Below are 23,799 nucleotides of genomic sequence, written 5' to 3'. Positions count from 1 at the left end.
TAGGCTTCGGCCTTTGACCACTGAGTTTCAGACACTGTGCGACCTATTTGGGCAAGTTATTTAACTTTTCTAATCTTCTGTTTTCTCGTGTGTGAAGTGAAACGAATAATAGTACCTATCTCATACGATTGTTGAGAGGATTCAATGAGGCAGTGCTTTTAAAAGTACTTTGTGGTCTTCCCTGGTGGCGCAGTGGTTGGGAGTCCGCCTGCCGATGCAAGGGACACGGGCTCGTGCCCCCGGAGGATCCTGCGTGCCGCAGAGCAGAGCAGCTAGGCCCGTGAGCCGTGGCTGCTGGGCCTGCGCATCCGGAGCCTGTGCTCCGCGGCGGAAGAGGCCACAACAGTGAGAGGCCCGCGTACCGCAGAAAAAAAAAAAAAAAGGAACTTTGTATAATGCTTAGGACAATATCAATGAAGGTGAATTCCTGTCATTATTATTACTATTGAATATGGATTTGCTATCAGAGTAAAACTATATTTTATATCTCACTAGATAATCAGTGAATTTCTTTACACTATGGCAGAAACTTTTCGAGGTAAAGTGAGGCTTAAATCACTTTGTTATTTGAGGATCCCAGTGTATTAACAGATGAAGACATGCCAAAATAGGATTTCAAATTCTTCTGTGTTACAAATGTTGGCATTTTAAAAAGTAATGCCTTTAACACCAAAAGTACAATACAATATTATTGGGCTACTCACATGCTCATTAGAGAATTTATGAAATATACCAAGTCACAGTGTACTCTAGGAAGTAGAGTTGTAGGTAACAAAATATAAATTTAAGACTGTGTAATGTCTTCTTTTAATCCTGTTAGTCTATCTCTGAAAATGTATATAGTCTCTTCAGACCGGAGAATCAGAAGTTTAAATTTGAGATGTCTTGTCTTTCCCACCCTTCTCTCAGTCATGTCCCCTGTGTTGCATAGTGGGTCTCTTTTGCCATAGTCTGGAAGATTATCAAAAGTACCATTTTAGTTCCCTGATACTTATTTGAAAATATGAGATGCAGTAATTCTATGTAATTTAGTCCTCTTTACCAAAGGGAACATTGATACCAGCTCTGGACCGAAATACCTCAACACATAACAATGCATGTAAAATGAAACTCTAAAACAACTCAATAGCATCTACCACTTATTGAATGCCTACTGTATATGAGGTGTTGTAGGTATACAAAGTATATAATCCTCTAAATGAGATAAAGAAATCGAGGCTTCAAGAGGTCCTATGGCTACTGGAAGGTGAGCAAGAGCAAAGGATTAAATCAGGTCTCTGCCTCTGTCATGCCAAATGACTGAGGAATTGTCTTTACAACATTGCTTCAAAATATGCCTCATAGGGCCTCCCTGGTGGCGCAGTGGTTGAGAGTCCGCCTGCCGATGCAGGGGATACGGGTTCGTGCCCCGGTCTGGGAGGATCCCATGTGCCGCGGAGCGGCTGGGCCCGTGAGCCATGGCCGCTGAGCCTGTGCATCCGGAGCCTGTGCTCCGCAACGGGAGAGGCCACGACAGTGAGAGGCCCGCGTACCACACACACACAAAAAAAAATATGCCTCATAGTCCTATTCTGCACAGTTGTGAGTATGACTGTGCCATTTGAGGAAGAGCTCCTAGACCCTAGAGAAAATAAGGTCTTTTGTTGTGGTATACAGTAGCATAAAAGGAGCTTTGAAATTGAGAGACTAAGGATTCTGATGACATAGAGGTCCTTTGTGGAAGGCTCATTTTAGACTGTGGAATAGGGCTATGGATGTTGCAGGCAATGGCCAGAATATCTTACTCTTTAATCTCCAGTGCTGAGTATTTTCCTCTGCCCAGTTTTGATAATACTTGCTACATAAAGCCAGGTATTATTTCCACTTAAGGATTCATATTTTCTTTTAAGTAGTTGTATTTGATAGATTATTAACTCCCTGGGATTCATCTTTGCAAACTGATCTTCATTAGATATGAGGTTATTTACAAGAGGGAAAGACAAACAAGAAATTCAAAGATTGCTATTGACTTCTTGAGGGAATGGGGGTGAGATCAATTTTTATAGCTGATTTTGAAAAGACGTGCATAACTTTCAAGCCAATAAAATTACATATATTGCTCAACATTGTCATACATTTTACTGATGATACAACTGGAAATTCAGTGAGTTAGGTTTTTTTTTTTTACTTAGCTATTATGAAATGAATTTATCAATATATAAAATGGAGTAATATTAGCTCTAACCTTGGATTTAACCCCTTCAATTGATAGGTTAAGTATCAGAGTTCTGTAATAATCCTGATAGGAGTACTATTAACGTTAAGATGATACTTATTAGGGTACATATAGCTACAACATTGTCTTTTCCCAAAGAACTATGGCCAAATGTAATGTATTTCCAATTTATTTGAAGCGTATTCAGTAATTTACGTGTGAGCTAATAGAGAATTATGCAGATACTAAAAACTATTAAAATTGGGGGCTACTTTTTGAGTAACAATAATGGTAAATTATTGAATACTTACTTATGCTGAGTGAATTATACAGATTATTGCAGATACAACAAACTTATAAGATAGGCACTATCATCCTCTCTATGGGGTTGAAAAACACAATATTCAGAAATGTTAAATAATTTGTCCAAGTCCACACAGCTAGTAAATAGCAGAGCTGAGATTTAGACCAGGCTTATGTGAAACATATTTCCTTTTCACCCTTACACATACCTCTCAATTAGAGCCTACAGATTTCTTAGAGGCTGTATAGTGTAGTGGTTAAGAATGTCAATTCTGGAGCCAGACTATTCTGGCTCAAATACTAGCTCTGCTTCTTCCTGGCTCTAGGAACTAGTGCATAGCAATTCTTATTCCTCTGAACTCTCCACTTGCCCTTGGGAAACTTATTTAAACTCTGTGTACCTCAGTTTCCTCATATGTAAAATGGGGATGACAGTAATACCTACAACATCAGACCTTTCTGAAGATTGAATAACTTAATGTATCTAAAGTGCTTGGAACAATGTCTGGTATATAGTAAGTCCCAAATTAGAGTAAATATTATTATCCTAGAGAAATGATGCTATGTGTCAAGTATATATTTCATATTATAAAGAATTATGTTCTACTACATTGTGGTATAAGTGATTTGAACGTTGGCCATTTTGATCCTACTCTCAAAGAGGTTGAATAAAACCTATAAGATACTTACAAATTTAACTGAGTAGCATAGACTAGACATGCTATTTTTAGCATTGTCCTCCTGTAGAGAAAGCCAGGTTAGAATCTCTAATAGGTAATGTAAAAAGATGTGCAATTTATAGGTTTAATCTCCTAATGAAGCAAACTTCATTGCCTTCATTTATAGATACTGTAAAGATCTAAAGGATCAGCAAACAGGAGCTTTGACAACATAAATAAATAGTTCCATTGCAATTGGCAAAGCTAGACTATAATCCAGGACTCTTCTTGTGATTTGGAAACCATGCAACAATGCTGGACTCTATCAGGAACAGCTCAAACTCTTTACTTGGGCTGGGAGGGAGGGTTCTTAGCCATCTCTACTCATATCAGCTGCATGTGTGTACTTTTACAAATATCTACAACTTTTGTTTTGATGTGCACATTCATTATTTGTAAAGCCCAACGCTTGCCAGCTATTCCTGTTTGTGAAATCTGCAGTGTTTGAATTTCGACTTTGCAATTGATCTGTAAAGGAAGGAAAAATGCTTTATAGGAAAGTAACTTCCGATAGGCAAAGCTTGAGCCTGCTGGCCAGATTTTCCATTTTGTTAATTGATTAGTCAGTCAGTTGGTAAGGGCCTATTTGAAACCAGCTGTGTGCCTAGCACTGTACTAAATTAATATAGTACATGAGGCATTAATTCTGTACACAGTGAGCTTTCAGAGAATGCTATAGTCAGAGAAACCAGACATATACGTGAATAGGTTAGCAAATAATAGTTTGTTATACACACATGCACACACAGAATGCATTGCACAGTGTTCCACATAATGTATAATGGAATACTAATTTTGATTATATAGACAAGAGCAAGTAAAGCTCTGAGGGAGAGAGATTACTATGCATTAGGGCCACGCATAGGCCATTCTTGAGGAAGGGGACTTGAGGTTTGGGTAGGGTCAGGCTGGTGGAAAGTACAGGTAAAGATTCCTATTTAACATGAAGGAGAGCATGAACACATGGGGGAAATGTGAATATGTTCAAAAATAAATAAGGAGGCTATCCTAGGAATTTTTTATGGCAGTAAGAAAAGTAAAATATGTAGGGTGAAATAATATTTTGGAACCCCTTGAAAACCAGATTTCTTCAATTATAATTACCTATGCTCACTTAATTTTTTTAGTCTCTTTTTATGCTGATAATGACAATGAGAACAAGACCAACATGACAGTTAGCTTATGATTCTGCATCCACAGAATCAGTGGTCACATAGAAGGGGCCTCAGAAGTCATATCCTTCAAATAGCCAGCCATTGTAGGAGTCCTTTCTAAGTTTAGCTTGAACTGTTTGAGGGCTAGAGAGCTCACCACTTTCCAAGGGAGGTAGTTTCTTTGTGGAACACCTCCTAATGCTAGACAGTTCTTTCTTCTTAAGTAGGCCATACTCTGCCTTTCTGCTACTTTGTAGATTGGTTCTGATCCTCTTCTTTGGTCACTTCTGGAACAAATCTCTTCCTTTTTTTGTGAAGAAAATCATTCAAGCATGACCATGCCCTGGCACCCGCTGGGATCTAGGATGAGGCAGCGTGTTATTCTGTTAGGTGGTGGAGCTCTCACCGTTCTTCACTCCTGACTCCTCCAACCCCAGCTCCAGCCCAGGGCCACAGGACTAATGACATCCAAGATGATCCTTTCATAATTAGGAAGTAGAAGCTTCAAGGAGCTTCCCTACAAGTTCAGCCACGGAAATAAGTAGACATTTACACGGATACCAAATACATGCTTTGCCGAATCTGACTCTGGGATATACTGGATCCTTTCTCATCTTGATCTTTGTACAGTTCTCAGACCAGGTGAAGACACAAACCTGCTTAACAGTATCATTATAGTATGTCTCATATTACCAGCCTATTTTTTTGTCATGTCCTGGGAGATCTTAAAAAATGATCTCACATGTAACTTTGTGGAATTAACTATAGTATTTGTTCCAAATGCCGAGGGGTTATCAAAGCTTTGCTTTCATGTTGCAAAGCCATGGATAAATTGCTCCATTGTTGCTTAACACCAATCACATCATCAGGGAGATTTGCAGGAGTCCTCCAGGAAACACCTTTGTCACATTTTGTCATTTGCTTAGAATTTCAAACAGAGCCCCCTTTTAGAATGTGTGAGGGGTGAATTCCGATGCCACACGGAAGAACATATGTATATAGATATTTCCCTCTGTTTTATTTTATTTTTTGAATCTATACAGGCAGCAGCCTCAGATTCCAATCACCACAGGAACAGGTGTTGTGTATCCTGGTGCTATTACTATGGCAACTACCACACCATCACCTCAGATGACATCTGACTGCTCTAGCACCTCCGCCAGTCCAGAGCCCAGCCTCCCGGTCATCCAGAGCACTTATGGTATGAAGACAGACGGCGGAAGCCTAGCTGGAAATGAAATGATTAATGGAGAGGATGAGATGGAAATGTATGACGACTATGAAGATGATCCCAAATCAGACTATAGCAGTGAAAATGAAGCCCCGGAAGCTGTCAGTGCCAACTGAGGAGTGTTTGTTTGCTGAATTAAAATACTCTGACATTTCACCTCCCCTCCCCCAACAGAAAAGTTCTTAAAGAGCCCGCATGCATTTGTGGCTCCACAATTACATCAGCAGAATGGTCTTAATTGTTTCATAAAGCGTGAGACAGAATAAGTTTTCCCAGATTTTTCATGAACTTGAGTTTTTTGTCGTTATTGTTATTGTTGTTGTTGTTTTTTAATTTAGGTGAAGACATATTAAATATGAGACACCAGGACTTGAAAACTTATCTCAGCCCATAGCTGTCTTACAAGTCTTATATTTTGTCTTACTTTTTTTCTTTTGGATGTTGATAAAGGTTTAAGTTACTGTTTTAGATGGGGTTAAACATTCTCACTCAGGTATGCTGTGCCAGCCTACAAGTTGTGAATGTGTTTTTATTCTGAATTATTTTAGAAAACAACTGAGAATTTCATATTGTGAAACAGAACAAGTCCACGGCGTGTGCAGCTGCATGTAGAGCATATTCAAAAGGCCTCAGAATTCCATTTTTCCATGTGTAGAGTTAAACTTTGAATGTGCCAAACTTTTTCATAACTTTTGAATCTTAATATTTTGAAAGTCTTAAAGGAGACACTGCAAAGTCTTAGACAATCTTTGGCATCTTAAAATAAAATAGCAAACCACACTTTTTTTTTTTCAGAAAATGGTGAAGTACTCAGGAATCTGGAGACAAGATATTGTAAGGAATGAACAAGGTTGCCACAGTGCATGTACCCAATTGTGTTTGCCTCTTGACGTGCCATCAGTGTGTGACGTGGTACGACGTCCACGCACCAGAGCAATCACCACACCAGATACCGACATGGTGGTCTTCTCTGCCTGAGACCACCTCTCACTACATCCATTATCCCTTTGCCTTTAACCCTGACATTCAGTCTTAACACATTTTCTCTTAAATAATTTATTCATTCCAGAATGTCAAGGGTCCACTTACTATTTATTTAAAAAAATTGTTGGTGGCATTAATTTAATAATTCTTTTTTCTTACCCTCCTTCCCCAAAGAACTTTTCAGCCCTTTTCACCTCCTTCTCCTGCTAGATACAAAGGTGTACATAGTGATTTTATGTCCCTGGAACATCTGGATGCATTTCTGAAACAAGATACTACTAAATACCTATATTGTTGCTTCTGAACATCAGTGTATATATGGCTATAGAGCTGTGTATTTGGATACAGGTGTAGAGATTTACACTTCAACAGGTATGCCCCTGAGGTTCCCCGTGACTTTGAATCTTTTGCCAGAATTTTCCCCTAATTCAATTAAGCAACAAGTGGTAGGATCTGCATCGGTGGCATTTCCCCTCAATGCCATTCAGCAGCAAGGGTCAACAGTGGTGACTGCCAGGCAGGAGAGTCCCACAGCCAATCCTAAAGCCCAAAGCTGTGGTTCATGCAGGAGTCCACAGGGATGCTCTCATGGGCTGGCACCTTTATACTGAGCTGCCTTGTCCCATCTCGCACATCTAGGGAGTTCTTTGCAAAATCCCCAGGATGCAAGAAGCCACGTGACAGCCTCAAAGCAAAGACAGAGGCAAATAGTCGTGATACATCCAGAGAATGAAAGAAAACCATAGGGAAGGAGAAGGAAGAGAAATACATTCCCTAAATGGGATGTTCCTAGTGTTAACTCTGGGGAACAGATCCCTCCTGGGGCAGCAGATGAGTTCCTCTGGCTCACTCCCTCCATCTGGGGCTGCATGGGGGTCATGCCTACATGTGAACAAGATTAACTGCCCTTGTCACACAAGGACTTTTCTGGAGATGCACTGATGGGCTGGGAAGCAGTGAGGCTTCATTCCCCATCTCCTAACTGCAGGGAGCTCAGCCATGCCATTTTGACCTTCCTGAAACCAGGACTGATTGCCTATGGGGAGCCTCACCCAGAGTAGTTTGATGGGAGAATGTCAGCAGATGGGACAGTTCACCTCATGGGACAACCAGAATCTGATCACCAGGACATAGGAACGGCCCCATCAGATTTCTTGAGCCATTTTGTCACTTGGAAGAAAATAGTGTACCTTCATATTTATTTAAGAGTGCTCAAGGCCATACCTAATAGCAATAAATAGGTTTAGCCAAGACATTACTGTCTATGTCATTAGCTAGGAGTGCTCTCTATAAACTGATTAAGGTACTGATAGGAATGTTTGGTTCTTAATATTGATTGGGGATTGGAACTTTGTTTTTGTACATTTATTTCAAATGAGGAGGAGGTCGTTTTCCTAAAAAAAAAAAAAAAGAGTATTTATTATTGTCTTACTGGTTTCTTTTGATTATATACCTCTCCTCCTCAGTTCATTCTCACGTTGTTTTCTCTTTCTCTTTGACTCTTGCTTTTGCCCTCTCCCGCTTCTTTTTAATTTTGTTGCATAAGTAGAGTGCTGTATGGCTAGCATTGTATTGTATGTAATTAATTTTGCACAAAGGCAGACATTTAGAATAGTAGGTTAATTTTGTTTGTTTTTATGACCATGCCAAAATAATATTCTGGGCTGGTGGAGAACAAAGGACTGTTCTTTAGGACTGAAACTTGATTTTGCTTGTAGTTAAAAAAAAAAAAAAAGAAACAAAAAAAGAAATCAACAAAAAAAAACAACAAAAAACACACACACTCACAGATGTTGTTTCATAAGTGTTATAAGCACTGGATATAAATGGTATTTTTTATCACTTCTGACTAATGTGAAGCTGTTGTACGAAAACTACATGAACAAAAGTCATCTGTTTCGACTCGTGTGGGCTTGCCTCACAGTTGCCGGATTTGAGTCATTTTTATGTCTTGTTATTTCATTTATTTATGCAAAATACATGTGTGTATGAACACTTTGTTTTAGCTCCAGCTCTGCCTCAGTACTGGGGTTCAGTTACTTCTAGCCATGTTCTTAAAAATGAAAGGCTATTCAGGAATGATCTGATTGTAAACGTCTCTTTCATTGGGTCAAACAGTGATGCTGTATTTGAATCTAAATTCTGCACATAAGCAGTTTATTCTATTTATTAGCCAAGTTTGGCTCTAAATATCCATGGAAATTAAGAATGACAATCATAGGGATCACGTCATTTTATTTTCAGTGGGGCTTAAACAAAGTTTTTATGACTTCACCATCTCATTTTAGATTTTTCTAATTGTGTAAATATAACATAGAAATAGAATTTATTTTTGGTTCATGAATATTTAGTGAAATATAAGTTATGTATTTCCTTTTTGTTCTCTATCCATATATGTTGGTCCAGACTAGAAGTTGACGAGTCACTGTACCTCATGGGGTAGTGAATTATCAGCCACAGTGAGAAAGCAGAGTCCCACCTGTCTGGAGCAGTAAAACCCATCACTTGGGTTCTCATACAGTTTAGAACCCACTGTCCACAGACTCAGACTTTCACTTTTTTTTTCTTATAGAAAGTTGATGAATTGAACATGGTGAATTTCCAGCACAGCTGGGAGAGAGTCAATTTGCTTTGTGAATCCACATACATGTTATAAGGTAGTTCTGTGACCATTTAATAGCATGAAGCATGAATGCCATTATAAAGGCAAAAATCTTTCCCTGAGATTGGCCATAATGAAAGTCCCACCATGCCAATTAAAGAATGTTAATCGACTTTTTTTCCCCATTGCTCCCTGTTTCATAGTATCTTCAAATCAAAGGTAAAAATTACCTCCATTTTGTTAAAGAACTTGCAGGATCAGGATTTTCCTTGTCACTTAGAATAGGGACACTGGCAGACAATCCTGTCCTAAAAAATGGACCATATGGAATAGGAAGGAAGGAAAGGAAGAAGAAGATGAAGGAAAGGAAGAAAAAGAAAGAAAGAAAGAAAGGGAAAGAGGAAGAAAAAGAAAAAGGAAAGGAAGGAAGGAAGGAAGAAAGGAAGAAAGGAAGGACGAAAGAAAAAAAAAGAGAGAAAGAAAGGGAGAGAGAAAGAAAAGGTCAATCTGTGGACAGGAGCAGCCAGGCAGGCAGTTTTTCTGTTTCATTGGCAGATACGATGCAGTATCTTTTCCAGGAAGGTACGAAAGCTTTGTGGTTTTCACCTGTATTCAGCTCACCCTTTTAGGAGCACATCAGTTTGCTTCATTTGGTATTTGATACACCCCAGCCTTGTCCTCAGGCCTGATTTGATTTGCCAGGGTCCTGACACCATCTCTCAGGCCAAGTTCTAAATTCAGGTGCGGGCTCACAGTGCTATTGAGCTTGTCAAATTCTGGCCTCCCCTGAACATTAGCCCCACTGGAGCCTGGGGTGTTTGAAAAGGGTGTGATCACTCTAGGGCTGAAATTAAAGGCTTCTTTCTTTTCCTTATGAAGCCAGGCTGCTTCTCCGGAGCACACCCTCCTGAGCGGGGAGCACAGGCACTAGCTGAAAGCAGGAATTGTTTTGAGGAAGCCCATCTAACCCCAGTAGGAAGGCAGCCCAGTCACTTGAACACCACAGCTGAGGCTGCTTCTCTCAATTTACTCGTTTTGCAAAGAGATGACCTCTACCTACTCATTAGGGAAAAGAAAAAGAATCAGTTAGTAGTTTTAAACCGTACGAGAAGTCCTGTACCAAGTGCCAACAACTGCAAAGAATGCAGCTAGAGGAATGTATTGACTTTATTACTGGGTCTTCCTTTCTAATGAGAAAATGACAAAAATGGTTGCTGTAGCCTTGCCTGATTTTGTACACGTTTGTTTAAGGACTGAGTTGGCACTTAAACTCACTTCTCAAAGTATAATAATATTGTATGACCTCATTTGTCCTTTTTCAAAAGCACTTGCATCATTTCCTTAAGTCATCTGTCCCCTGACATGTTTTCTTCCTTAATAAACAACTTCTATCTGCTATTCCTGCCGATTATGTTCTGTTTCTGATGCCATGTACTATTGAGTGTAACCCTCTGCTAATATCACTGAAAATATTGATATGCAAACACATTTCCCTTTCATCCCCATGCCATCTTTTCTTTTGGGGACAGATTTCTTCCCAAAAGCTCATGAACAAGTATTTGGAATGCTGGTACCTTTGGGGCAGGGCTAGAGATGGGAGGGGGAGGGGCAAAAAGGTAAAGCTTAGTGCAGATACTCTTCTAATTGGTGTCCGTGGCAATATGAAAGCTTAAAGGCAACTCAGTGACATATCTTGCTCAATAGCTTCTTATTCCTGAAGAACCACAAGCAGAAAGTGAGGCCTCAGTGCTGGTGCTCTTGGAATATGGGGAATGTGCAAATATTTAACTGTTTTGTATGCTGCACATTTGCAGACCTGCTCATGTGCATTCTCCGTTTGTCTTCCTTTGTCATACGTGTTTTTGCTTTTTTGAAAAGTGCAGTCTTTATTGTACCCTTTCCAGCTTGTAGCAAATTAGAATGCTTAGCATTTATGTTCATTCATTATTGTATTTGCCATGTAAAATTTTTATTACCTTAGAAAAGCTTATAAGCTGTTACTACATAACTTATCTTACTGTAACTCTTTTATTTCCCGACATTGTAATTTGTTTGTGATGTATATTGTGAGATTGTATTCTGTGTTAATTTAATCAGCACAATTCACTGACATGCTGGACTGAATGCTGGCTGCTGTTTCAAAGTGTAAAGTTTGTGTAGGGCTGTTGGGACAACTGCAACTCTGTTGTCAAGGTGCTGTGCTGGTTCCTCTAGCGACACTGCGGGTGCGGCCCTTGGGACGCTAAGGGCGTTGAATACACCCTTGAGCAAATTTTAACTGCAGATATTCTTTGTAGAAATTCTGTGTATAATGCAGGTACCTACTTGGCCCGTGGCTGGTAACTATTTGGGCAATTAGAAAAACAACAAAAACCATAAAAACTAGTGTCTATTGCTGCTTTGAATATGTTTGAAAGTCTGAAAATGTAAATAGTTTATCAAAAAAAAAATCTTGTACAGTCCAGTGTAAAGTTTTTAAATGACCTTAAGGGTTGCCATCACATCTTTCTCACACTCTCCTCTTGATAATGGAAATAAAAGTTTGCTAAGGATTAAAGAAATGAGAAAAAAAAAAGAATATCTTCAAATTTCAAGGAATGAATCATTGTTCTTAGCTTTGTTGCATACACACACTTCTTGGATTTCGTTGTGCAGTATTGATGTGAGATAAAACTCAACATTGAATAATCTTTCAGTGGTACTTTTCAAAGTCTTCCCCTCCTCTGCCTCATAATTAAGGGAAAAGACAAAATTGAAAGACACTGTCTTTATCTATCCTGGTGTATGTTGGCACCTTAGCTACTTTTTTTTTTCCTTTTTGCACAAGGTGCTTTCCTGATATGTTAAACATGCCATCTTTGGGTGATAATGTATATGCCATGATGGGGCCTAGGCCCCTCAGGGGAGTGTCTATAAGAACTGCCTATTTATGCTCATTTACCTCAAGACTGTCCTCTCTACCCTAATCTAGTCGTCATCACTCCATCTTTTGTACTGCTGTTGACACTTACAAATTAAAGATAAATTTTGTTTTATGACCTCCGTGTACGGCCTTGTCTGTGCCCTGCCAACTGTTCCTACCCTGAAGCCTGGTCAGCCCTCGGCTTGTGCAGCCCTGGCCCACACTGCCTGCTGCTGGAGCCTGCAGAGCTTTCCTGCTCCCGCCGAGGCTTCTACCTTCGCTGGGAGGTAAGTCTTCAAACCCCCTTAGCCTGGAAGACTGGCCTGCTTTCTTCACTGTGGAGCATGCACTGCTGCAGCAGGAAATGCTTGTGGATTTAGATGGTAGGAACAGGATCCAAGGTGGATTTCTGTCAAGAGAAGATGGGAAAGAATGTCACTTCCTATTTGCCTGACTTCTTCATGAAAGTGAAACAGTTTATAAAAACTCCCAGCATTCCCGGGTATGAACGAATCTCGAGGGCCAACCTCTCACATGACATCAACTTCTACAAGCCTAGCAGCCAAGAGTGGAAAATGCCGCACTTCTGGAACCGTTGCCTCCGCTGTGGTTGGGAGTGGTTGGCTGATTTCTCAGCTACTTCTGCCTCAGAGAAGGAGAGTTCCCAGTCTCCTTGCCCAGCTATGAGTTGGCCCGGGAGCGAATGATACCAGCCTCTAAGGGTCCGAGGCCTGGAGGTGGGGTAGTGGACCAAAGTGAGGCGGGCCCTTAAAGGAGACTGGCCAAACCAGCCAAGCCAGTGCTATGGATCCAGAGGTTAGTGACCAACACCTGGAGGAGGAAGCAAAAGGGCTCAAGGGAGAGAGAAGGGAGGCCTAGCAATTTCTTCTTTGATATTTCCTATGACAAATGCCTCATTAGAGAAAAGCCAAGGATTTGTGGAACTTTTCTTTATCACAGTCAAACTGTCAATTTGATGCAATCTGTTGTCAGTCCTGAAAACCTAGCTTTCCACGCCCCTCCCTCCTGCCCCGTGGGTTTTAAGCATAGGGAATTGCTTTGGAGTCACACGACCTGGCTCTGGCACTTGCCAGCTCTGTGACCTTCCCTAAGTAACTCCTCTGAGCTTTCTCCTCTATAAAAAGGGGCGATAAGTCCCTACCACTCAAGGTTATTGGGGGAATTCAATGAAATGGCACGTGTAAAACACCTAGCAGCAGGCCTGTACACAGAGCACGCGAGTGAGCCCGCCTCCTCTGATCAGAGAATGTCTCAGCTAGGGGAGAGCATTGGTGCCACTGGCTGAGCTTTAGTTCGGAATCTGGTCCTGTCTGTGATGACCGTTCCTTCCTCCAAGCTGGTTTCCAGGACACAGATTTCTCATTTCTAGTGTATCCTCACCATTGCCTTTGGTTTTCTTTCTAAAACACAGATCTGATCTGTCCTCCCTCTCATAATCTCTCCTAAAATCTTCTGGGTTTCCATAGCTGACCAGATAAAATCCAGACTTCCTACCCTGACACTCAAGTGCCCGCAGACCTGCCAGCCTCATTTTCCACTGTGGCCGTACATGCCCGCGACTTCATTGCTTCTCTCACACGCTGGGGCCTGCCCACGACCCTGGGACTCTCACTTCTTCTTTGGCTTGGAGTAAATCTGTTCTCTTTTCTGCTTGGAAAATTTCCTATCCTCTTTCAAACCCCACCCCAGATATCACCACCTCATCAGGCCTTTCCCAGCTCCCCAGATAGTTTCAGGCTCTCCCTCAGGGCTCCCAAGGTACGTTGAAAGGACCTCTATGATTGTGTTTACCACATTGTAATAATCTGTTTCTGTGTCTGTCTTTTCTGCTAGATAACAAGCTACCGAAACCAAGGACTGTACCTTGGTCCTCCCAGCTCCCAGCACAGTGCTTGGCATAGAGTAAGTGCTCAACACTTGTTTGTGGAATGAATGTGTGAATGGTGGCAACTTGGCCTCCATGTGTGGTACAGATGCCTGTGAGTATCAGGGTCTTAGATGGTGGGGATGAGGGAGCCTGTAGGGGTACCTTGGTATTAGCTACTTCGTTTGGAGAACATTTTTATTTGAAGCATCTCTGGTCATTTGGGGGGAACCATTTCAAGTCAGTGGGATGTTTTTCCCCGATCAGACCTGAGGGCATTGAGTCCCCGTGCTATGGGGAGGACTCATCCTGTTGGAGGCCCAAGTTTCTGAGCCTAGAGTCACTGCTCTGTCCTTCTTCCTGGGCAGCCTGGCTAGAGTGTGGAAAAGACAGACCAGAGATAGGACGTTTTATGGGTTTGTCCTACTCTTTCCTTGATATCTCAGGGCCCACGGTTACCCTTCACTCTGCCCAGGGACGAGGGGTACTGGCAGGCCTACGCCCTGGACATCCACCACAGAAAGGGAGGGATACTTAGCTGCTCTGCCTGCTGGGGAGAGGAAGGGCAGTGGCCTTGCAACCTGTTCACTTAGTACCCTCTCCTTCTTCAACAAAAGAAACCCATGGTCCAGGTAATAATGACTCTTCCCTTAATAGTGCTCTAGAGCCTTGCTTACTCAAAATATGGTCCACAGATCAGCCTCAGCATCACCTGAGAAGCATTAAAGCACTGCGTGGGCCAGGCTGAGTAGCAGGCTCTGATACACAGGAGATTCTGCTAACTATTATCTTCCACTTCTTAGTCAGTGACATACCATGGCATGGAGAGGTTAAGGATTATTGTCCTCATCTGAATTGTGAAGGCCCCAGAGCCAGGAAATGACCCACCTAAAGTCACACGGAGATTAAATGGCAGGGTCAGAATGAACACTTGCATGTTCCAATTTTAAAAATAGTTGACAGTATTGCATATGGCCCCACAAGGGTCTGTGGAGATTACAGCACTGAATGTAGACTCTAGTTACCACCAGGCGTCCTGAGCTGTGTCACTGTGGGAGCATTGAGGCATCTAGGGACAGTGGCCTCTGACAGCTCTGCCACTGTCATCCCCTGCTCTGGCTGGGCCTGGTACTCGGCCCTGACTGAGGGCCCAAGAGGGACCCCAGGCCAATAGGGTGACTCTCTTAAGAGCTTGTTCTATGGTCCCTCTGTCGATTGTCCACCTACCCAATTTTTGTATTTTGGCACCAGGCTGACTGGCCACTGAGTAGATCAATGAGGAGAGATGTAGATTCTGGGGCTCCATTCCTAACTGTGGGAGTGGGAGACAGACTGAGACACCCAGGAAAGGGAGTGATCAGGGAAGGGGTCTGATTACATGTCACCTTGGCACTGGCACTAGGGCTCCTAGGACCCCATGTGGGTTATTCATCCAGCAGGTGGTATAAACTCACCCCCTGGCAGGCAACCCTGATCCCGACCCCTCTCCATTCGTCACTGTGAGATCTGTCTCTGCCACCTGCTCTGACGGTTTATCCACTCTCTGCTCCCTCTTCCACTTCCACCCTGTCCCCTCCTCACTGCTCCCCAGAAGGATCTTCGCCTCACAGCTTTAGTCAGGATGCAGCACACACAACACAAAGCCTAAGCCGTTGGCATTCATGCAGGGGCGTTCCCGATGCACACAGGCCCTGACCTCCCTTTCCAGTCCACACGTCTTCATGCTCCTGATACAAGCACACTGTGCGTCATTATCTGTACATGCCACACCCTGAAGTGTCCCTCTCTCACTTCTCTTGCCACCGTCACCTCCCATACTTCAAAGTCCAGCCTAAATGTCACCTCTTGTGGGAAATCTTCTGTCAAAAATTCTTCTTTTACCCAGAAAACGTGAATTGCACTGAAATGATCTGATTGCATTTGTCACATATGTCATATTGTGTCACAGGAATCTGATGGATTCCTTTGTCACATTCACTTTTTTAAATCCAATACTCCTGGCACACACTAGGTGCTCCATACGTGTGTGTATTATTAAAACAATTTTAAAAATGAAGGAATGAACTCTTTATCCTTGAATTCAAAGTCCTCCATGCTCTGCAACTGACTTTTTTTTTTTTTTCAGCCTATCTCCTAACCCCATGGCTTCTAGCTCTCTAGACACATCAGACTATTAATTTGTAATGTGTTCTCCCACCTCTTTGGACTTTTGGTCAATTCATGTCCCCTGTCTAAATTGCCCTTCCCCCATATCTATCAATCACCATCTTTCCTTTCAGGGCCAACTCAAAGTGTGTCTCCTTCAACAACCTCTACAAAATGCTGAGTCTACTATATAGCAGAAACTTTACTAAACGTTTCATTTAACCCTTAACAACAGCTCTGAATGCTAGGTATTATTTTCCCTGTTTCACAGAAGAAGATACTGAAACTGGGAGAAATCAAGTTGTTTGGTCAGGGTCTCCCAGTAAGTCAGAATGTCTTCTGCTTGGATGGGCTGCCTCTCAGATTTCTCTAGCTCAGAATGAATCTCTCTCTCCCTCTAGTTCAAAGTTTCTCGATCTTATTTTTTTTCTTCATTATCACCACTTAAGGAGGCTTTTTAGGCATTTTCATCACCAATAGTCCTCTACCACCCATGAAATGTAAATACTACAAATATACTGCCTGCTTATGTACTCTATGTATATCTATGCTTTATTCATTAAAAAAAGATTTTTCACCTCCCAGGAGCCAATTTTTGCCCCACTGGTGGCACAATATTGCCCCTGTTGAGAATGCATGCTCTGTATCAAGTTCACTTTGAGGTTTGGCCCTTACCATGGAGTTTGTAACTGTTTCCTTACTGTGTCTTGAGTTCTGCATTCTGATTACTATGGCTTAGTAACAATTTTCCCCAAAACTTAGTGACATAAAACAACCATTTATTAGCCTCACAAATTCTGTGAGTTCGCAAATTTGAACAGAGCACAACAGAAGGCTTTTTCCTACGTCACAATGTCTGGGACCTCAGCTAAGAAACTCAAAAACTGGGGCTGGGATAAAATGAAGGCTCATTTGCTCTCATGTTTGGCAGTCGATGCCAGCTGTTGGCTGGAGCTATTGGCCAGAACACGTACGTGTGGCCTCCTCATGTACCTTGGGCTGCCTCATAACATGGTGGTGGGTGTCAAGGGTGAGCAGACCAGAACAGAAGGAATGAGAACCAGGTTGAGTTCTCTTTTATGGCCTAGCCCCAGCAGTCATGCAGCATCACTTCCACTGCATTCTGTCCACTGATGCAGTCACAAAGTTCTTCCCAATTCAAGGGGAGAGGAAAACAACTCCACCTCTCAATGGGAGAGTGATAAAGCTCTGAAGAATAAATGAGACTGGATATGTTGCTGTATCCATCTTTGGAAAATACAATATGCTGTACTCTGATATCTGTCTATCTGTGACCCTTCTGCCCCACCTCCAACTACCACCTCATCTTCACAGGGCCTTGCACATGGTACAATGTTGGTATATGTGTTTGAAATTTACTTGGATACTCTAAGTTGAGAGGGTAAAACCCCAAGCTTTGGTCCATTCCTGCCATTACCAGTATGTAGTTACCGTGGTCCAGAGATCCCTGGAGAGGTCAGCTTTGGGCAGGAAGCTCACTGATGCACCAGGGTACTCTAGAACAAATGGTAACTGAGTAGCAAGCATTACAAGCAAGACACTGGTTAAAGTTTTCTTTTTTTTTTTTCCTCTCAGAGGCAGTCTGTTATTCTGGAAATATTCAAACCAAATTCCAGTATAGATAGATAGATAGATGATAGATAGATAGATAGATGAGAGATAGATAGATAGATAGATGATAGATATATAGGCAGATAGATAGAGCGAGTCGCCCAAAGTATTTGCAATAGAATTTGACTTATATTCATTTCTGTAGAAGCCTGTCAAACTAATGTTGTCAATAATTAGCAAAGTACCAGTCTATCCCATTTTGGTAATATTCTACCTGTATCGATATTTCTGTCAACACTACTCTCATCAGTACAACAAAAGATGTTTTAAAATGGTAATAATCAGTACTAGGAGTCATAAAATACACAAAAAAATCAACATTTTTTAGACTTGGGAAATGATGGTTTGATGTTCTAGCAGTCCCTAAATATGTCCTATATCATCAGTTAAATCCAAAATGTTAAATTGAGAAAAACAGTGTCAACATTAAGACAATCTATTAAATTTCTGACCTTGGATTAATATTAATCAGCTAACGGATATTATTATACATACCCAAACCATATCTAAAGAAGAAAGGATATTTAGCACATTCTTTTATTTGAATCTTATTTATAATTCTATTTTAAAATATCATTATATGTTAATTTTAACAAAAACTCCATTAGTATTTCCATTACAAGTGTCATTATATGAAAAGAATAAATGAGGCTGGATCCTTATCATTAAATGCAAAATATAGAGTTTAGATACATTTTGGGGAATGAAAGACACACTGATATTATTAATGAACAACATAGGCAGGTAGGAAAGTTAGGACAAAGCAAACAATTATTTGACCACAAATAATAATCAGTATACTGATCCCCAGATAAGCCAATTGCTCGTTCTTCCCTGATATAATATTTACTGCCCTGATTCACCCTTGAGTTAGAAAATATTTAATTGCAAAAAGTACTCATATATTCTATATTTGGAGAAAAACCTTTATGAAATCATCTAAATGCACTTTTACACATTAAAAAATCAATTCACTTAGAAAAAGCACTTGTTTATTAATATTGAAAAGAACACCTGCTAAATATATGGGTTAGAACTCTGTTTGGAAGTAAATTCCCAAGGCAGTCTTAGGTCTGGGTATGGGGGCACCTTTACTTCTCCACCTGCAGAGATAATCTGGACCCTTTGTGAGTGCCAGGAAGGCAGGTAGTTGATGTGCTGGCTGATGTCGGCCAAACATGCTTGCCCTGGACAGAGCTGTGGAAAAGACAAGTGGTCTGGACCTTAAATTGTGTCAGATAAGACATACCAGGGGATAAATACTGCAGCTATAAATACAGCTCAAGAAACTGGATCATTTTTCAAGCTGTTGAATTTCAAATGCTTGCCAAGCAGAGTGTAATATCTGGGACTCTCTATTTTTGCAACTCTACTGCAAGAATTGGCTAAAGTCCAATTAATTTAACCAAGAAAATCTGGGAAGTGAGGACCAGAAGAGTTAAATTGTCCAATCAAAATTTGGAATTGAAATTAATTTCACAAATTTTTAAGATGCTGTTTGGAGGAAATTCAATTTAACCCTAAATTTCAGTCAACCCCGCAATGATAGACTAAAGTAATACAGGACACACTAAAGAAGGTTGAATATTGATTAATCTCTCTGTTGCAATCCTGAGGGTCAGACCGCTCAGATAATGTGAATTGCATCAAGTTTTCTGATTGGTCATCTGGGGGGATAATTCAGAGAGTTGAAGAGAACTGGGAAATCTCCTTTTCCAAATAAAACAAAACAAAAACCCACAAAGCTTTGGTAAGATCAAATACTGCGTTATTTAGATTTTGTTGATTATAAGTGACAGAAACCCAATTTAGATGGCTTCTGCAGGCAAAAGGGATTTAGTGGCTTACATAACTGAAAAAGTGCAAGGATAGCATGGCTTTAGGCATGGCTGGATACAGGTGTTCAAACAGGGCCATCTAGACTTGATGCCTCTATCTCTCCTCTCTGCTCTGGTTGGCCTTGCTCCCAGGTAGCCTCTCTCCATGAGCTATTCCTCTGCAACTCCAGACATATTCTCTCAGCTTTAAGTTCCACAAAAAAAGAGGGCTTATATAGCTGCTTCTTCGTTTTCCAATTTTAAGAATTAACGACAGATTTCCTACTCTGGGCTTATACTTTGTGTCCCTACTTTTCAGTCAGAGCTCACGGCTGAGACACGTAGAAAATTATGATTATTTTCTCTTTCCTGCATGAGTTATCTTTCCTATTGTTCAGAATTTTATCTAGTTTCTTTCTTTCACGAAGTTGTCTACGTACTAATCACGAACATAGCGTTTCCATCTGTGTAAATATCCTCACAATGTGTTAAAACACATTAGTCTTTTATCAGTTTTATCTTCCTGAAGAACTGTTTTCAGTTCCAAAATAGCTCAGTTGCTTGATAGGCCTACTGCACAACTTTGGTTCTGGGCTCTTCCATCCCCTGTCATATCTGCATTGCATACCTTTTCTTTCTTTCATTGTTTGCTTCCTTGTTTTGGTGGAGCACATCCTGCAGGTGTCTCTTGAGAAAGGGTGTCTGAGAGATACATTTTTCTTCAGACTTTGTCTAAAATATATTTATTCTACACTTAATATTTATTCTACTGTTAATAATTTGGCTGAATAGAATTCTAGGTTGGAAATAGTTTTTAGTAAAGATTTGAAGGTATTATCTCATTGTCATCTAGCTCTCAGCATAGCTGTTGAAAAATCCGATGCATTCTGATTTTTGTTCCTTAGTTTGCAACATCTCTCTCTCTCTCTCTCTCTCTCTCTCATAACCTGTAGGATCTCCTTGTCCTCAGCATTCTGAAATTTTATGATGATGTGCCTTGGTATGGGTACATATTTATTCACTGCACTCAGTACTGCACTAAGTACTCAGTGGGCCCTTTCAGACTGGAAATTCATATCCTTCAGTTCTGGATAGTTATCTTGAACTATTTCTTTGATGACTTTCTCCTCACATTTTCTCTATGTCTTTCTGAGGAACTCATAAATTCAGATGCTGAACCTCCTGATGTGGTGTTTTCATTTTATTTTTCTTTTCCATTTTTTAGTTTTTTTGTAATTTTTCTCTATGTTTTGGAGAAATATCTTAAACTTAATCTTCCACATGTGAATTGAGTTTTTCATTTCTGTATCATATATTTAATTTCTAAGTGCTTTTCTTTGTTGCCTGAAAGTTTCCTTTTTTATAGCACCCTGGTTTTGTATTATGAAGGCTATAACTTCTCTTATCCCTCTGAAAATGTTAATTCTTCTCCTTACATGATCACTGTTTCCTCTTAATTGCTTCATTCATTCATTCAACTAGTATTTATTGAGCATTTACTATATGCTAGGCAGCTACAAAACTTGCACTAATTCAGCAAATGAAACAAAGATCTAGGTCCTTGTGCAGCTTATGTTTTGGTTGCTTATTTTGTTGTCTTTTTTAAATACTAGAGACTTTGCTAATATGTTTGGTGAACCTCAGCTCTCTGTTTATGTTTAAATAGGGTGGAAAAAACCCCAGTGGAACGTAATATGTCTGAGGGAAGGCGTGTCACTTCTTATCTTTACTGTAAGTGACATGGCTGCTCTGTTTCCTTGGAGAACTTCTGATGTCAGCATCTTTGGATCTTCTCTAAGATTCATCCAGAAAAGACCTTCCAGTCTCCTGCCTTGTAGGTCTAAGCCTGGCTGCCAGCCCCTGGGGATGGAACTGGGAAATATTCAGATATTAACTTTCATTTAATGCCTCATTTTCGGTCACAGATACCTAGAGATTCTCTGCTTCACCCGCGTAGAGACTAAGTCTCCAGTCTTTGCTAGAGGGGGGAAGTGCAGTCAAGGTGTCTGTTCAGAGTCAGGGAGACGATCCATTTCTTAAACAGACTTTCAACCAATTCTTCTATTTTAGCTTCACCTTTACTTTCACTTACAGTGACATCAGTAGTGATTCCTGAGCCTCTAGACTCTAAAATTTAGAGGGTTCTGCCATGCAAGTCATTTTACTTCTGTAGTTGCTGACTGCTGGCTTGGGCATGTGCTTTCCTGGGCCTGCTAAGTCATTTCCATTTCACAGTCTGCTTTCTGCCTTCTAAAATTTTAGTGGTAATGTCTTCTTTACCGTTCCCTTTGTCCTCTGGGCTTATGACTTTAAAAACAACCCTTTAGGGGCTTCCCTGGTGGCGCAGTGGTTGAGAGTCCACCTGCTGATGCAGGGGACACGGGTTCGTGCCCCGGTCCGGGAGGATCCCGCATGCCGCGGAGCAGCTAGGCCTGTGAGCCATGGCCTCTGAGCCTGCACGTCCAGAGCCTGTGCTCCACAATGGGAGAGGCCTCAACAGTGAGGCCCGCGTACCACAAAAAAACCCCAAAAAACAAAAAACAAAAAAACCCAACCCTTTACAAATATTTTAGTGATGTTGCAGGAAAAAGCTGACATTTTTAGATGTTTTCTGAATCCTTAGTGATTTTTTTTTTAGAGGGTGAAAAACTTAAAGTTCTTTTGTACCTACCGTGGGCCAGATACAGAGCTAGGCACTTCTACCTACACTCTTGAACTTAATCCTCACAACAGTGAGGTTCTTGGAAATGGAAAGAAAGGCTCAGACAGATTAAATAATTTGATGATGATTGTTTTAACTCATCATAGAAATAAGTGGTTAAAAAACCATTATGTGCCTCAAACTGTGCTGGCTGCAGAGGATGAGTGAGTTAATGCTGAAGTCAGTCATCTGAACCTGAAACTTGGGAGCATCATAGACTCTTCCATTGTCCTTCCCATATCTTACAGCTTTTATCTCCTCAGTGTTCCTCAACTGTGCCCTCCCCTTCTTCCTGGATGGCCCTGCCTTGGTTCAGGATGTTGGGATCTCATTTCTGGACCTTGCGGTAATGTACCCCCCGGACCTCATGCCTCCAAACTCCCCACCGCAACTGCAGCCAAGATGGTCTTTCTAAACTGCAAATCTGATCATATTACTCTTTTGCTGAAAACCTAAATGTGGTGGACATAACTACTACCTACCAATGTCCAGCACAGCTGCCTGGCAGTGATTTCTACTCAGGGAAGCACCTAATTTGTCTCACTGTCCTGAGCACTTAGTGCAGGGAGCAGCATGCTAGTCAGCATCCATAAATGTTTATTGAACTGAGCTAAACATAATAGTCCAGCCCTCGTGAACTTACATTCCACCTCTTAAGTGGATTGGATTCCACCCAGATTCCAATGCAGATCTGATTCTAGGCCTCTCGATGGCTTTGCTGTTGCACACCCCTGGCTTGCAGCCTTCCCCTCCTTCACTCTTGGGTGCCCTCAGTGAGGTGCCTCTCACTACCCTCCAGGCTGTCATCTATTCACATCCTTCTTCTCTTCTTCTCCTCCTCCATCCCTACAGAGAAAACGAGGCACCTAGCCTGATACTCCGAATACCAAGAGGATGGGACGGGAAGGAGCCATAGCCCCTTTCCCTTGGTCAAGACAGGAAATCCCCTCTCTGCACCATTTGGGATGGCCTTGGAGGCTCAGCTCAATTTTAGGTCCTGAACCTTCCAGAGTTGTCCATGTATTTAACTTCTCCCTAGGAGCAGCTGATTAGATTGTTGGGGGAGAGAATGGGGGAAAAGGAAGGGTAGAATAAGTTTATTTGCTTTCAGCATTACCCATACAGTATTAGGTGGGAATTTCCAAGAAATTATGTGGCAATGACATTATAACTTTCACACGATGGCTGGAGGCGACGTTATAAAAATATTACCTAACACGACCCCATATGGACATATGAAATTTCATTCCATTTTACACATGTAATTAAGTGGCCCACATAATGAAGTACTGTGTGTGCAAAGAGGGAGATGCCTTTTGTAGGTGAAAGATAGATGGGCCAGAAACAAAGCTGGCATTTTAAAGGGAGAATAATCAAGCAAGGGTGGCTGAAAATTATTGCACGTTATTCTATGAACAACTTAAACGTGATGGATTATTTTCCCCTTAGAGATTGTCTTCTGGTTGTAAGCAAGACAAATACATTCAATATCCTGCTGCTAATATACTCTCTCATCCTGTTTACTAAAGA

General features: G+C 41.2%; 1 protein-coding gene across 3 annotated transcripts in view; it reads left to right on the top strand.

Moving 5' to 3' along the window:
* Positions 1–5,717, top strand: part of SOX6 (SRY-box transcription factor 6) — a gene marked incomplete at both ends in the record, with an annotated part of 642,056 nt that extends 636,339 nt beyond the window's left edge. For all 3 annotated transcript variants that reach the window (XM_079708162.1, XM_079708163.1, XM_079708164.1), the window contains one exon: positions 5,414–5,717. In XM_079708162.1, the coding sequence (XP_079564288.1) occupies positions 5,414–5,717 (304 nt within the window). The remainder of the gene's footprint in view (positions 1–5,413) is intronic.
* Positions 5,718–23,799: the final 18,082 nt, after the last annotated feature.

This window comes from Hyperoodon ampullatus (genome assembly GCF_949752795.1).
Source record: "Hyperoodon ampullatus genome assembly, chromosome: 7".
In the NCBI taxonomy this organism is placed as follows: Eukaryota; Metazoa; Chordata; class Mammalia; order Artiodactyla; family Ziphiidae; genus Hyperoodon; species Hyperoodon ampullatus.
Note: the sequence above shows the minus strand (reverse complement) of the source record. Positions and strands in the feature narration are given on the sequence as shown.